The 12,984-nt window shown below is 38.7% G+C and overlaps 1 protein-coding gene across 4 annotated transcripts in view; it reads right to left on the reverse strand.

Annotated features, from left to right (window-relative positions):
- Nucleotides 1–347: 347 nt before the first annotated feature.
- CPEB2 (cytoplasmic polyadenylation element binding protein 2) overlaps nucleotides 348–12,984 on the reverse strand; it is a 61,377-nt gene continuing 48,740 nt past the window's right edge. For all 4 annotated transcript variants that reach the window (XM_081925628.1, XM_081925629.1, XM_081925630.1 and 1 more), the window contains 4 exons: nucleotides 11,851–11,969; nucleotides 9,246–9,360; nucleotides 7,044–7,225; nucleotides 348–4,559 (listed from right to left, as the gene is read on the reverse strand). In XM_081925628.1, coding sequence (XP_081781754.1) covers nucleotides 4,332–4,559; nucleotides 7,044–7,225; nucleotides 9,246–9,360; nucleotides 11,851–11,969 — 644 coding nt within the window. In that variant the 3' untranslated portion in view covers nucleotides 348–4,331. The remainder of the gene's footprint in view (nucleotides 4,560–7,043; nucleotides 7,226–9,245; nucleotides 9,361–11,850; nucleotides 11,970–12,984) is intronic.

Here is a 12,984-nt window from a genome sequence, read left to right on the forward strand (position 1 = left end):
AGCAAGCACAGTTGGCATGCAGCCTGCTGTACAAAGGTAAGAGTCACATTCACTGCTCTGTCTACATTTGCCTTGCCCATCTGATATGTTGCTTCGAAAGGGTTGCCCAGGAGAGAATGGGGCTCTTGGGCTGAAGAAGGCTTCCTGCCCTGATTTAAACGTTACAAATTTAAGTACAAGTTTTGCACAAGTTCAAGAGAAATTAGCATGGCAAGGGGCATTTCTTGTGTGATGGTAACAGCACTTCTGTTTTTAGGGCTGTGGAAGAAACACATTACTTAACGATAGGATAATCACTTTTCATCCGTGACTCAAGCAGAAAGCAAAACAATTCAGAGAGAAAAATATGCCAATAACTTAATAGTTTATTAGTCAGTCAACAATATTACAAATATTTAAAAATTACTTATTATATAAATAGTTGGCAGCAAACTATTCCATTACAGAGTTAAATTACCAGTACAACAGACAGACTGGAGATTTAGACACCTGGAAGATAACAGTAAAATGAACTAAAATACTTTAACAGAAGATTTTAAGCTGAAGGCGATTAACTAGAGAACCAATCTGCCAGCACCGCTGCTGGGTCACCCCATTCATTTCACTGGGACTTTTATGGGGCTCCACTGAAACCAATGTAGGGTGCTCAGCGACAGTGCTTTGTGCATTGGTTCCTTTGTATCCATAAAAAGCATGGGTTTTCTTTTTATTTAGAAAAAAATAAAAACTGTTTTAACACCACATTAGGAATACAAAATAAAATTAACTGAAAATATTAATTTGCATATCAAAGAACCATTTATAATTTCAATCCAAACACTCCATAAACCACTTGTGCGATTCTTTACAGAAACTCGGAATTTAGAAACTAGTTGCTTTAATATTACAAAGATTTAGGCTCCAAAAATAATTCAACATAAAATAAACTTTTAGCAATTAGCGTCATAAAATTATATATTTTCACATAAAAATACAAAATAATATTAATGACAAGAATATGAAAAATTATTCCAAGTATTTTTGCTATTTGAAATAAAACAAACAAACAAAACCCAAAACGACAACAAAATAGAAATATGCATGAAAAAAGTCTCTCCTTTTGTTAGCAAAACACTATCCAAAATAACTACGATCATTTACATCAGTACAAAGATTTCTGGATTTTAAAAAATATTTGCAATGACAAAAGGGGTTTTCTTTTCTGACAGTAAAAAATGACACTGTGGATAAAATTTGCAAAAGATGCAATGAAAAAAATAAAATTTGCATTAAAAAGGTTTACACTGTTATTCTTTTTATACAAACATTAGAAACAGTATTGCACGTCACAACACAGAATCGAGGTTAGTCAGCCTTCCAAAATGTGTTATATTCAAGTTTTGTAGCATCTTTGAGGAGAGGCTCTGTGCAGCCAGATGCAACAGGGAATAAAATATCAAGTGTTTTCCATACACAAATATATAAATGCTAAATGTTTCCTTCTTAACAAAAAGTGTGGACTTTTAAAGTATTTTTTTTCTTCCACAGTCATATGTTTGGGCAGCAATATGCACATTTGGGGAAATAAAAGAAGCTTTAAAAATACAAAAATACAATAAAATTAACAATCTCCTACAAAAATAGTAAAATAAATATGATTTATATAAACAAAAACCAATACAGTGTTGAACAGTTAAGAAAATAAGGGCACAATCCACTAGGGAAATCTCTTACATTATTATCCTGCCCTGAAACAAACAGGAGCTGTGCAAAAGCACATGATCTCAGCCTCCATTGAGATGAATGTGCCCATTCACTTCAAAGAGTGCTGATGCAGGAGAACTTCCAGGGGGATTGTGTCCTAGGAACATGGATTTAAAAAGGAATAAAAAGAGGAGATGTAATTTACAGGAGCTATTAGCCTCAATAGCTCCAGAAATGAAGTGAGAAGCATAGCCTGATATTTAGAATAGTTTACCCATACCAAAGAAAGGGCATCACTGTTTTCTTACAGTTTTATTTGGGGAGAAACAGGATTTTTAAACATCTCCAATTATTTCAATTTTCCATATTCATTTTCATTATTTAAAACATGTAAAGGCTCTTTAATTTTAAACTTCAAGCAAGAAATATGAAAATAAAGTTAAAAACATCTGCGGAATTAAATTATATCTAAATAATTAACATTGCAAAACTACTGATTTTTTTTTTCATTTCTAAATTCCAAAAATTGAGGTATAGCAAAGGAGATGTCGTCAGTCAAAAAAAAGTGTGCCTTAAAATAGCTGACTAGTTGGAAAAAAAATCTCTCACAGAGATATAAAAATAGTGCATAACAAATGTCAAAAATGGATCAAGGTCTGGCAGGGTTTAAGGTTAGAAAAGAATACTCCAAAAAATCTGGAGGATCATGGTTAAGTAACAAATAGGGTACATTGACAACTAAATCAGTTAAAAAGCTCTTCTTAAAACAGCATCAACTTTAAAACTTTAAAAACTTGAACCACAACCACAACGAAACAGCAGATTTAGACATGAAACCACATATTGAACAGTACCAAAAAGCACATTGCAGACAACCAATATAAGAGCAACACTTTGCTTACATGAAGGATTGTCCGCAAGGAATTGCCAAGGGCAAAACCCTTGCAAATTTCTCTCTTGGAATAAGACTTTCAATTCTGCACTTGGTGCTTGCTTAAACTGTAGAGTGGCTCTTTCTTCCATTGAAACATAAGGGCTAGTTGCATTAAAATGTTTTGTGGAGGACAAAAACACTGCTAATAAATTTCTTGCGTTTCAATCCAAAAACAGCCCCCCTCCCTCCCAAAAATCTTGCAAGCAATGTCGTCACTTAGAACTCCTTCATCAAAATTAAAACACTACGCTTGACTGTCCGTCAACTAACTACATTTCATGCAACAGTGACCCTAGTTTGACAGAAGTCTTAAACGCACCTAAGGTCAAACAAGCACACACAGTTTAAGCCAGATTTCACTGTTGTCTTAAAGGTAAGATTTAGCTTATGCAACTAGCTGTCTGTATATTACACCATCTCCATTTTGACTTTATTTTATTACTAAAGCATTAAGTTTTCTTGTATGAGCACATTTTAATGCTCATTTCTCAGTAGTTTCCCATTTGGTGACTGGTTAGCAGTGGGCTGGCCATCTTTGGTTTGTAAAGGAAGTTTTAACCGTGAACAATCAAGAGGGCTGAAATAAATATAAATCTATTTAAAAATCTAGTAATTTTGCTCAAACGTGTCTAAGCTACACCACTCCACACTAATTAGAACCACACATCACAAAGTTGCACAGGGATTACAATATTACATCCAGTCTGCAAAAATTGAATTCCACTACCAACCAGGTCACAAAATGGCTGCACTTTCTAATCTAAAACTAGTTTGCATATTGTACACATGTAGGACATTTTTAGAGGAAAATAAACTTGAGTCACAATAATGCATGCAAGTGTCTTTTGTTACAAATTTTGCGGTTTGCTCATGCTATCTAGATTTCAGAGAATTAAAAAAACATTTTCAATAACTCACCTCTTGTTAGATCTAGTGCATGCATATGGTGTATACAGGTAAGTAAACATGCAATTTTTCACATTCTAAAACTATGGCACTTTATGCCATATTGTGCTGCCTGCATTTTAATCGGCAATGCAGTGTATCTTAAAACGTTTTAATCCCGTATTAATAGGTGGCATTACACACAACACCTATATAGCAGCAAAGCTAATACAGCTTGTGATTATAAATGTTTAAAAATAGCTAATAAATCAGATTATCTTGAGGTATTATTTCTTGCAAGTCAAAATGGAGAGCAAAAAATCAACCCTATTTTTTTTAATCGATGTATACACTGAAAATAGCAACAACAATAAAAATAAGCCTTTTTTGTAGCAGACATATCCCATCTTCACTATTTTTTGCTACCTTTGGTAAATTACTAGGGCAGATCTTGAAGTTAAAAACCCATGTTTAGAAATAAGTGCACGCTTCACCCACTAAATATAGCAGCAGACAGTGTGCCCCTATGCAAAAACATTCTCATATCTAGTTTTAATTTTACATATAAAAATAAGTTGGAGAAAATACAAAAAAACATTTTTTTTTTATTTTAACATGAAAATATCACAAAAATTATTAAGCCTGAGATGTAGGGTTTTGGTGAAAAACAAGAGGCTTTGTAGTGTTTTGGCTGCTGAAAAAGATGCATGTATTGAGAGTCGGGGTGAGAAGCAGAAGAATGCACTTATTTCTTCTGCATGTCAGTATCTTCAAACACAGTAAGCCACATGCACCCTTTGTTCCTTAAGGAGATGCTGGAGAGGCAGGCTCAGTTCCAGCGGAAGTGGATCTGGCGCGGGCGGTCAGCCCCTTCCTTAACCAATGGCTTATGGAATTCGCGTCCTGCCCGAGAGTGGATATTCGCCCAGCAAAACTCACAGTAATACTGCAGGCATGTGACATTGGCACAAAAAAAGGGAGCAAACTTCCCACCACACCGTGCGCCCTGGCATTCGTCACACATCTGGTCATCCAGCACATATGGCTTTACCTCCACCTGTTTAAGAAACAAGCGCACAAGCGATTGGATTAGCTTCACATATCGTTGTTAAATTTGTATCCTTTCTTTTCTCCAGGGAAATCTGGGTGGCATAAATGAGCTCGCCCCACATGGACGGCGCACATCAGTTAAGTTATATTAGATAGTGACTGGCCCGAGTTAATATAGTGAGCTTCATGCTGAACAGGGGCTTTAACGCAAGCCTTATTTCAAATTTAACAACCAATCCACTTCATCACACTAGGCCTCGAGGGTTGTTTTTTTGTGGGAAATAGAGATAGTAGTGAGAAGCAAAGAAGATGTATAGTATTACATCTGGACTCGGGGCTTAAAACGAAGAAGTAAAAAATTATCAGCAAACAAGTTGGCTTGCCCTCTCAAATTTTGCCAGGCACTTTTACAATAGTTTTATAGATTATAAAATTAGAGAGCTTACAGTAAAAATCAGAGCCAGGAAATCAAAGCAAGTAAGTGAAAATGACACACACACCCCGCAAATGAGTTTTAACTAGTGTTCACTATGTATGTATTATAAAGTTAATCTATTCAGAATCCTAGTTCAATATACAACTATCAACAAATTGTGAAGATGTGCTGTGAAGATGTGCACACACACACGTTTCTAAAAACAGCTTTTATTTAAATTGACGTATTCTGTGATGACCAATAGTTTCCCACAAATAAATCAAATAAATTCAACTGAGAACTCCCCAAAAGTTGATTGTTCCTGTGTATCTTTCCCAATATGATGATTTATGTACGTTTAGACTTTCAATCGAAGTAGAACTGGTGTCTGTGTGTGTGAAGGGGGTGGCATTGTGCAGGCTGGCTCTGACTCCTTGCTGAACTCAGTGTCCATACAATCCCACCTGTGTGAGACCTAAAAGCATACTCCTCAACATAAGTGGACTTTGTTCCTTCAATTTTTGCAAACACATGGAAAATCAGTGTGGTGAGGGTGTGTGACAAACAGGTACAGATCAAACATATGTAGGCATTTGACACATGTCAGTCCATTCAAACTCTCAAAGATATTCCTAAGAATTTGGATTGGGGTCGACAACCATTTTATAAGCTCATCAAGGGGCCAATGTACACAGAAGTTTTGGAAACCTTGTATTCGGGATACAGTTTCACCTCGGTGTAGCTTTTCTGGCACCAAAATCTCTGTGTTGCCCAGATTTTGTAAGTCACTGTTTGTTGCTGATTGACATGATCAGATGATCTAGACCAACTAAGACCTTCCGTTATCTATCTCAGGCACTCTGCTGCCAGAGATCTTACTGTGGCAACCCCTCCCCGCCTTCGACTTGCTTCTTGTCATGCTAGTCAATGTTTTCACTAAACAACTTCTTACAGAATGAAATCAAATCCAAATGTTGCCCAAATATAGGTTGAACACAAAACATAGGTAAGAATCCCCTTGAGATAAATATTCAATTATCAAAGCTTGACAGAGATAATTTCTGACTGACTGTCCACTTTTGGCTTTTTTGTATGAATCATGCATTTATTCATATATGAACCACCTTGTGGCTCAGTGTCCATCAAAGTGACTTCTAATACACAAGAAATTAAAATAAGCACCATATGGTTCAGAGAGAAGAGAGGTTTTCAAGAAACCAGAGGAACTGGAACTACTGCATAGGGAGACTGATTTATTCTCCTCTTGGCAATGTTACTGAAAGGTCTAGCTTGACTTGAATAACCTGCAGGGAGACAGTAGACAGGGACCTGTGACTTATTTTGGGAGGGCAAGGGGCTGCTGGCCTACTGGAAATTTCCCCAGCTGTTGTTGAAGGTTCACCAACTGAACACTGGAATGAATGTCTTTCTGGAAAAACTTGCTGAGTGCTTCAGGAATCATCTACATGTTCAGTGAAATCACATGTTGATGTATCATATTGGACGGAAACATGCTATGTAGCAGGAAACATATTAAAAGATAGGGCAGTGGAGATATATAATTGGCATGTGTGTGTGCGTTTTGTAAGAGCAGTGCTTTTTTCAGGGGGTACTCAAGGGTATGCAGTACCAGCTCCTCTCTTTCTTTGGTTAAAAGATGTGACTCTTACTGTAACAACTTCATGGTGAGTACCAGCACATATTTTTCTAGGAGAAAAGCACTGTGTGAGAGCAAATGCAGTTTCAAACTCTGGAGCAGGTCTATGGCACCATGGGAGGGATATTAACCCTCCAATTGATTAGAGCCAGTTAATCTTAACATCTTGTAAGATCCTGACATCCCACACAGACACTAGGCAATAAGTTTTTCTTAACGGCAACTGGCTTGCAGCCCAGGCTGTGCGCATGCGCACACACATACACCCTTTGACTTTGCGCCCAAGTAAAGTGCCCCCTCCCATGCTTAGACCCTCATATGCTTTTCAAAATGCAGTCTGTCCAGTTGGTCCCATAGAAAATAATAGTTGCTATGAAATACAGCAATGTCATGATTGATATTAATTTGATACAACTTACTCGTTTATCAATATCACCATGTTGAAGCTGAACAAACCGAGCACTAATAGCAGCAATGTAGCTCTGCTGATTGGAAAAAGCAACTCGCCCAGCACCTTTTGGATATTTGAGTTCAGGATCTGTATCAATTCCTGCGTAACAAACTCCACCATACAGACGGTCCATTATCATGGCTAATTCCACTACAGAAGAACAAAAAACATTGCAGTAACATTAAACTAAGTTGATATACTTTAAATGGGACACATATTTATAAACTATAATGGATTATGGGATGGGAAAACCCATAAGCCATGGATTCTGTGATTTGCTGAATAGCAAAAATAGTGCCTAGAATTAAGAGTTGAGCTAGCAGTGGTGGGACAAAAGGGCAACTTGTACTGTACAAGGCTACAATCCCCGGCACCAGGCAACACCTGCTTGCAGTGCTGTTGTGTTAGGAAGGGGGATAACACCCACTGTGGTGCAACAGTATTGCACAAATAGCAATTTGCAGACAAAAGGAGACAGGTTTACCAGTGGCATTTCATGCTGCCTACTACAGGCAGAAGTAAATGTCTAGACACTTTGTTGCAGTTATTTTTGTTCAACTGCTAGCAATAACCTGCAGTGATGAGAAGGGTTTTAGGACTGCGTGGTTTTGATCCCACACAAGGTATTTGCTATAGTCTTTATGGTACAAACTTGTGCTTGTACCCACGCCAACTAAATAAGATTTGGTTTCAAGACACAGTTATTTTACCCAGAACTACCTATTAAAAAAGCTGAGCTGCAAAGTAGCTTTCGTTCAGGGCCAGCTCACATGATTATAAGTGCTATATGTATTCCATCATTCACATGCAGACCTACTTTACACAATGATATTCATGCAAAGTGAACCCATCTGTGCATCTGTGCCAGAAATGTGAAGGAAAGAGTGTGGAAACTGGGGATATGCACGCTTGATCCATTATATATGTAGGATCCATAGCTAAGCAACTGTATTAATCCAATCCATGCATTTACTACATTTAACCTACTGTTTCCTCTGAGTTAATCTATATTGGAATGGGAACATCCAGCCTGTGGGCCAAACTTGTCCTGCCAGTTTTCCCCATTTGGCTTTTTGCAAGTATCAGCACGGGGAGGGCCTTGCAAGCCTTCCCCTTTCAACCTTTGATGTCCGGATTTTCACAAGTGGGCGTGGCCTATCAGTAAATTGTGATGCCAAGTGATTGAAAAGGGGGCTGCCTTGTTCACCTTTCAAAGTTGTCCACAGGATGCAGCCAAAAAGCACTGACACAAGCACCTGTTTGATAGCACATCCCTGGTAAACACTTATGAGAATGCCTACTAATAGCTCTTTAACAGTACCTGACAATATGTGAAAGTAACTTGATGCATTTTAAGATTAACAAATTTATTATGGCATAAGCTTTTGTGGACCACAAAGCACCACATCTAATACATGAAGCATAATTCTAAAAAGGCAAACAGATGGGGTGGGGGAAATGTAGAGGAGTAAATGAAATGCAAAAAGAACAGGCAGTGACTATTACATAAAAGGAAAATAGTTAGTGACCAATTAATGAGGCAGTGTAAGTAACAGCACATGCATCCTGGTATTGGTAATCTAACTGTCATATGTAGCTTTTTTTTTTTAAAAAAAAGTATAATCTTGATTCAAGCCATAGGTGACAGAACTGATTTGCCTAATAAATTTAATCCATCTGATTCTCTCAGTGGAGTTTCCCTTTCAATTGTCTTTGTTCAAAAATGGTTATCTTGAGGTCAGTTACACAGTTTCCTGGTAGACTGAACTGTTCACCTACTCAATTCTGGATATTACCGAAATGTCAGATTTGCACCCACTTATTCTTTTGCACGGAGATAGATCTGTTTGTTCTATGCAGAGTGCAGAAGAACATTGCTGGCAGGTGATGGCCTATGTCACTTCAAACGATGAGAAGGTATATGAACTCTTGATGCTGTGGCTTATGTCCTGTAATAGTGTCGCCAGGGCATATTAGAGGGATCTCAGTTTACTGCACAGTCTGGTCTTCCTGTTTGTGTCTTTGTTATGTGGCCTGTTGTTGGCTGAAATCAAAGTACTGTACCACAATTAAGCTAGCTTGTGAACAAGGGTGGTATGTGTGTTTAAAATAATGCAATGATAGTGCAATGTTAAAATTTGCTACAGTGCTTTAACGGTTCTATACTTACCAGCTCGTAATGGCCTGGGGACACCACCAACAAAAATTGTTTTTCGGGGATCAAGAGGCTGAGAACCATCCATCACAAAGTCACTATCACTTAAGTTCCAGGGACGGATCTGGACCTATTAAAACAACAAAGAATAGATCTGCATATAAAGTTTTCACTAGATGTAGATGTAGTTTATTAATGCTTGGGACACAGGTCATTCACATGCAATATAAATAGGTTCAGTACAAAACCTAACAGTATAAAATACTGTATAAAACCACTGTGCTACCCAGAATCATACATAAGACCTACATCTTCACAATACTACATAAATCACAGTAACATATATAGAACTTACAAATTGAAAGAGTAAAATTTAATACAGATTAAAAACATTAATTATTAAAATATATTAAGGTTAAACAAGAGCATCTCCAAATCAGTCAACTGCAATCTCCTTAATAATTCTTGCCTGGATTTTCATTGCTGCTAGGCCAAAAAGAGAGACCTTGTGGGTTACCCTACAACTGGTGTCTGACAGGAGGTATTTTCTGGAATGGTATGGAATATAGATGAGGCAGAATAGATCCCAGAAATTTGGTTTTTGGATCAGAGTAAAGTGAATAAAAGAACTAATAGATCCTCAATATCTGGGGCCCTGCAAGGAGGTATGAGAGTATCTGCCATCAATGAAAGCTGTGGGCATCATTAAGAAATGAAGGGCTTTAAATGCTTGTATAAGCTTTGAAAGGGACGCGGGTGGCGCTGTGGTCTAAACCACTGAGCCTAGGGCTTGCCAATCGGAAGGTCGGCGGTTCGAATCCCTGTGACGGGGTGAGCTCCTGTTGCTCAGTCCCAGCTTCTGCCAACCTAGCAGTTTGAAAGCATAACAAAGTGTAAGTAGGTAAATAGGTACTGCTCCGGCGGGAAGGTAAACGGCGTTTCCATGCACTGCTCTGGTTTTGCCAGAAGCGGCTTAGTCATGCTGGCCACATGACCCGGAAAAACTGCGGACAAACGCCGGCTCCCTCGGCCAGTAAAACGAGATGAGCACTGCAACCCCAGAGTCATTCGTGACTGGACTTAACTGTCAGGGGTCCTTTGCCTTTATAAGCTTTGAAAACAGTAACCAAGGAGTATGCACTGACTATAAGATTTGGTTTGAGCCCTGATTTGGTGCTGTAAAAATTGGTTTAATTTGGCTTCAACTGGGTTCAAATCAGATCTCTGGTTTAGAAAACCTGAGCCTTTGTCTCTCCTCACTGACTATAATGGAGAAATCAATGAATAGCTCCACATTCTTCTATTTTAGACAGAACTGAATGAAATTTAGAGATATTTATTTATTTGTTTTTGTTATTTACATTTATGTCCTACCCTTCCTCCAAGGAGCTGACGATGGTATAATTGGTCTCCCCCTTCTCATTTTAGGTAACCCAGCGAGTTTCATGGTTGAGTGACCTTGGGACTCCCAGGTCCTAGTACAATATTCAAACCACCATACATCACACTGGTTCATACTGGTCCCATCTCAGTGAACAAAACCTGACAAACTACAGACTAACAGGTACAGGATGCTTTTAAAGTATTAATTTTAAAAATAACCCTCTATAATTTTTTATTTCTTTTTTGCCATATTAGATGAAATTTGCTAGCATATTAGCTCGTTCCGAGCAGATAAATACAGTGGTACCTCGGGTTACATACGCTTCAGGTTACATATGCTTCAGGTTACAGACTCCGCTAACCCAGAAATAGTACCTCGGGTTAAGAACTTTGCTTCAGGATGAGAACAGAAATCATGCTCCAGCAGCGTGGCGGCAGCAGGAGGCCCCATTAGCTAAAGTGGTGCTTCAGGTTAAGAACAGTTTCAGGTTAAGAATGGACCTCCAGAACGAATTAAGTACTTAAACCGAGGTACCACTGCACTGCTAAATTTCAGAAGGATTGGTGCAGGATAATTAGAGCTAGGCACCTTTACATTTGATTGAAAGGATCTCAGAAGGATAAGTGTAGACAACTAAGGAATGGTGTTGAATGAAATATATATATAAACAGTTCCAGCCTTTTTTGTGTCCTGCTCACTGGCATTAAAGTCAGGAACTAAATACAAATCTGATTTAACATGCTGCATGTTTAACATGTAGGGGCATGTGGCAGGGGCAGAACCAGAAGGACTTGAACATGCAGCATTTTACATGCAAGCACCTCTAGCAGAACTACCAAAGAGCACAGAACAGATAAGAACAGGGTTGATGTATTACTTCACTGTGATTGGAGAGCCCTGATAAAATCAACTTGTTTAGTTGCTGTCTTTCAATATTTAAGGTACTGAACTTTTTATATCAACTGAATATATCCAGATGTTTGGGTCCAAGGATCAAAACAGTTATGAAAATTCTAGCAGAACCACTGCAGGGATCTGAGGAGGATTAATCTTCTTCCCTGCAGCAGCGATCCTGCTAACCCTCCACCACTGCTATTGTTGAAGGGGGGAAAACAGACACATTAAATGCTGGCCCGAAGTAACAACTTGCTTCTAGCTATTTTCATCACCATCCTCTTGGAAGCAGCCTTCATACAATGACAGTTAGCCATGTTAGGCCATGTTAGGTTCACTTACTGGCTTGTCCTTGATAGTAGGGCTGGAAACACACAGATAAAGCTTTCCATCTTCTTCAATGCAGGCATCAATCAGTGCTTGAACAGAGGTCTCCTCTTGGAAAAGAAGGAATGCATAACCTGAACAGCACAGAGGGAAAAAGGCTTGAGTATCATTAAGACATTCTTAAGTATGACCAAAAACCAAAGGACTCCATATGTATGTTTCCATGCGCATACAGGAGTTTCCCTTGCACTGCTATCCAACACTCCACTGTTTCAGGTGGGTGTTCAGGAAAATGGGAACCTGCAAAGTTTTCATACCAGCATTGAAGCTACCTGATGAGATCCCAGGCCATGTTTTAAAACTTCTGGATAGTGAACAACTGAAGAGAGCAGGCTCTCAAGCAACACATACTCTGCCTTTTCTGAGTTTTCTTTTTAGGGTGGGTAGACTGCCCCACCTCAGAATCATAGAGAGGGAATTCACAAGGTAATCTCACATTTTTACTTCCTCTGTTTACATATGGGCTGTAGAAAAGTAGTACATACTGTACTATAATAGGGCAGATACCAACAACACTGAAGCTACCTTCCATAATGCTTATTTCAAAGGCTGTGTTGACTCATTCATTCTCTTCCATCTAATAATGTTCAGTAAATGGATGAAAGACTTCAATGGGACTCCCTTGTAAACTGTCTTAACAGAGAACTTCTATATGCTGCAGAAGTGGCTGGATGTCACCCTGAGTGGACTATGGCACCTTTGGGAATAGCTATTTCCAGGGCCTGATACAGTCGTACCTTGAATGCCTTGGTACTTGGACATTTTGGCTCCCGAACGCCACAAACCCAGAAGTGAGCGTTCTGAATGTTTTTGGGAAGCTGAATGTCCGATGGGGTTTACGCACTTTCCAATTGAGTGCAGAAAGCTCCTGCAGTCAATCAGAAGATGCACCTTGGTTTTCAAACAGTTCTGAGATTCGAACGGACTCCCAGGACAGATTAAGTTCGACATCCAAGGTACCACTGTATGTTTTAAGAATATAGTCCATAGCTACTGATCAGCTGTAGAGATGGATACCTGAGCTCCCCATCAGGAGGGTTTGAAAGCTTGCACACTATTTTGTGACATTTTAGTTTACCTAACAAAGGT

The sequence above is a fragment of the Podarcis melisellensis genome, assembly GCF_964234715.1.
Source record: "Podarcis melisellensis genome assembly, chromosome: 9".
Classification (NCBI taxonomy): Eukaryota; Metazoa; Chordata; class Lepidosauria; order Squamata; family Lacertidae; genus Podarcis; species Podarcis melisellensis.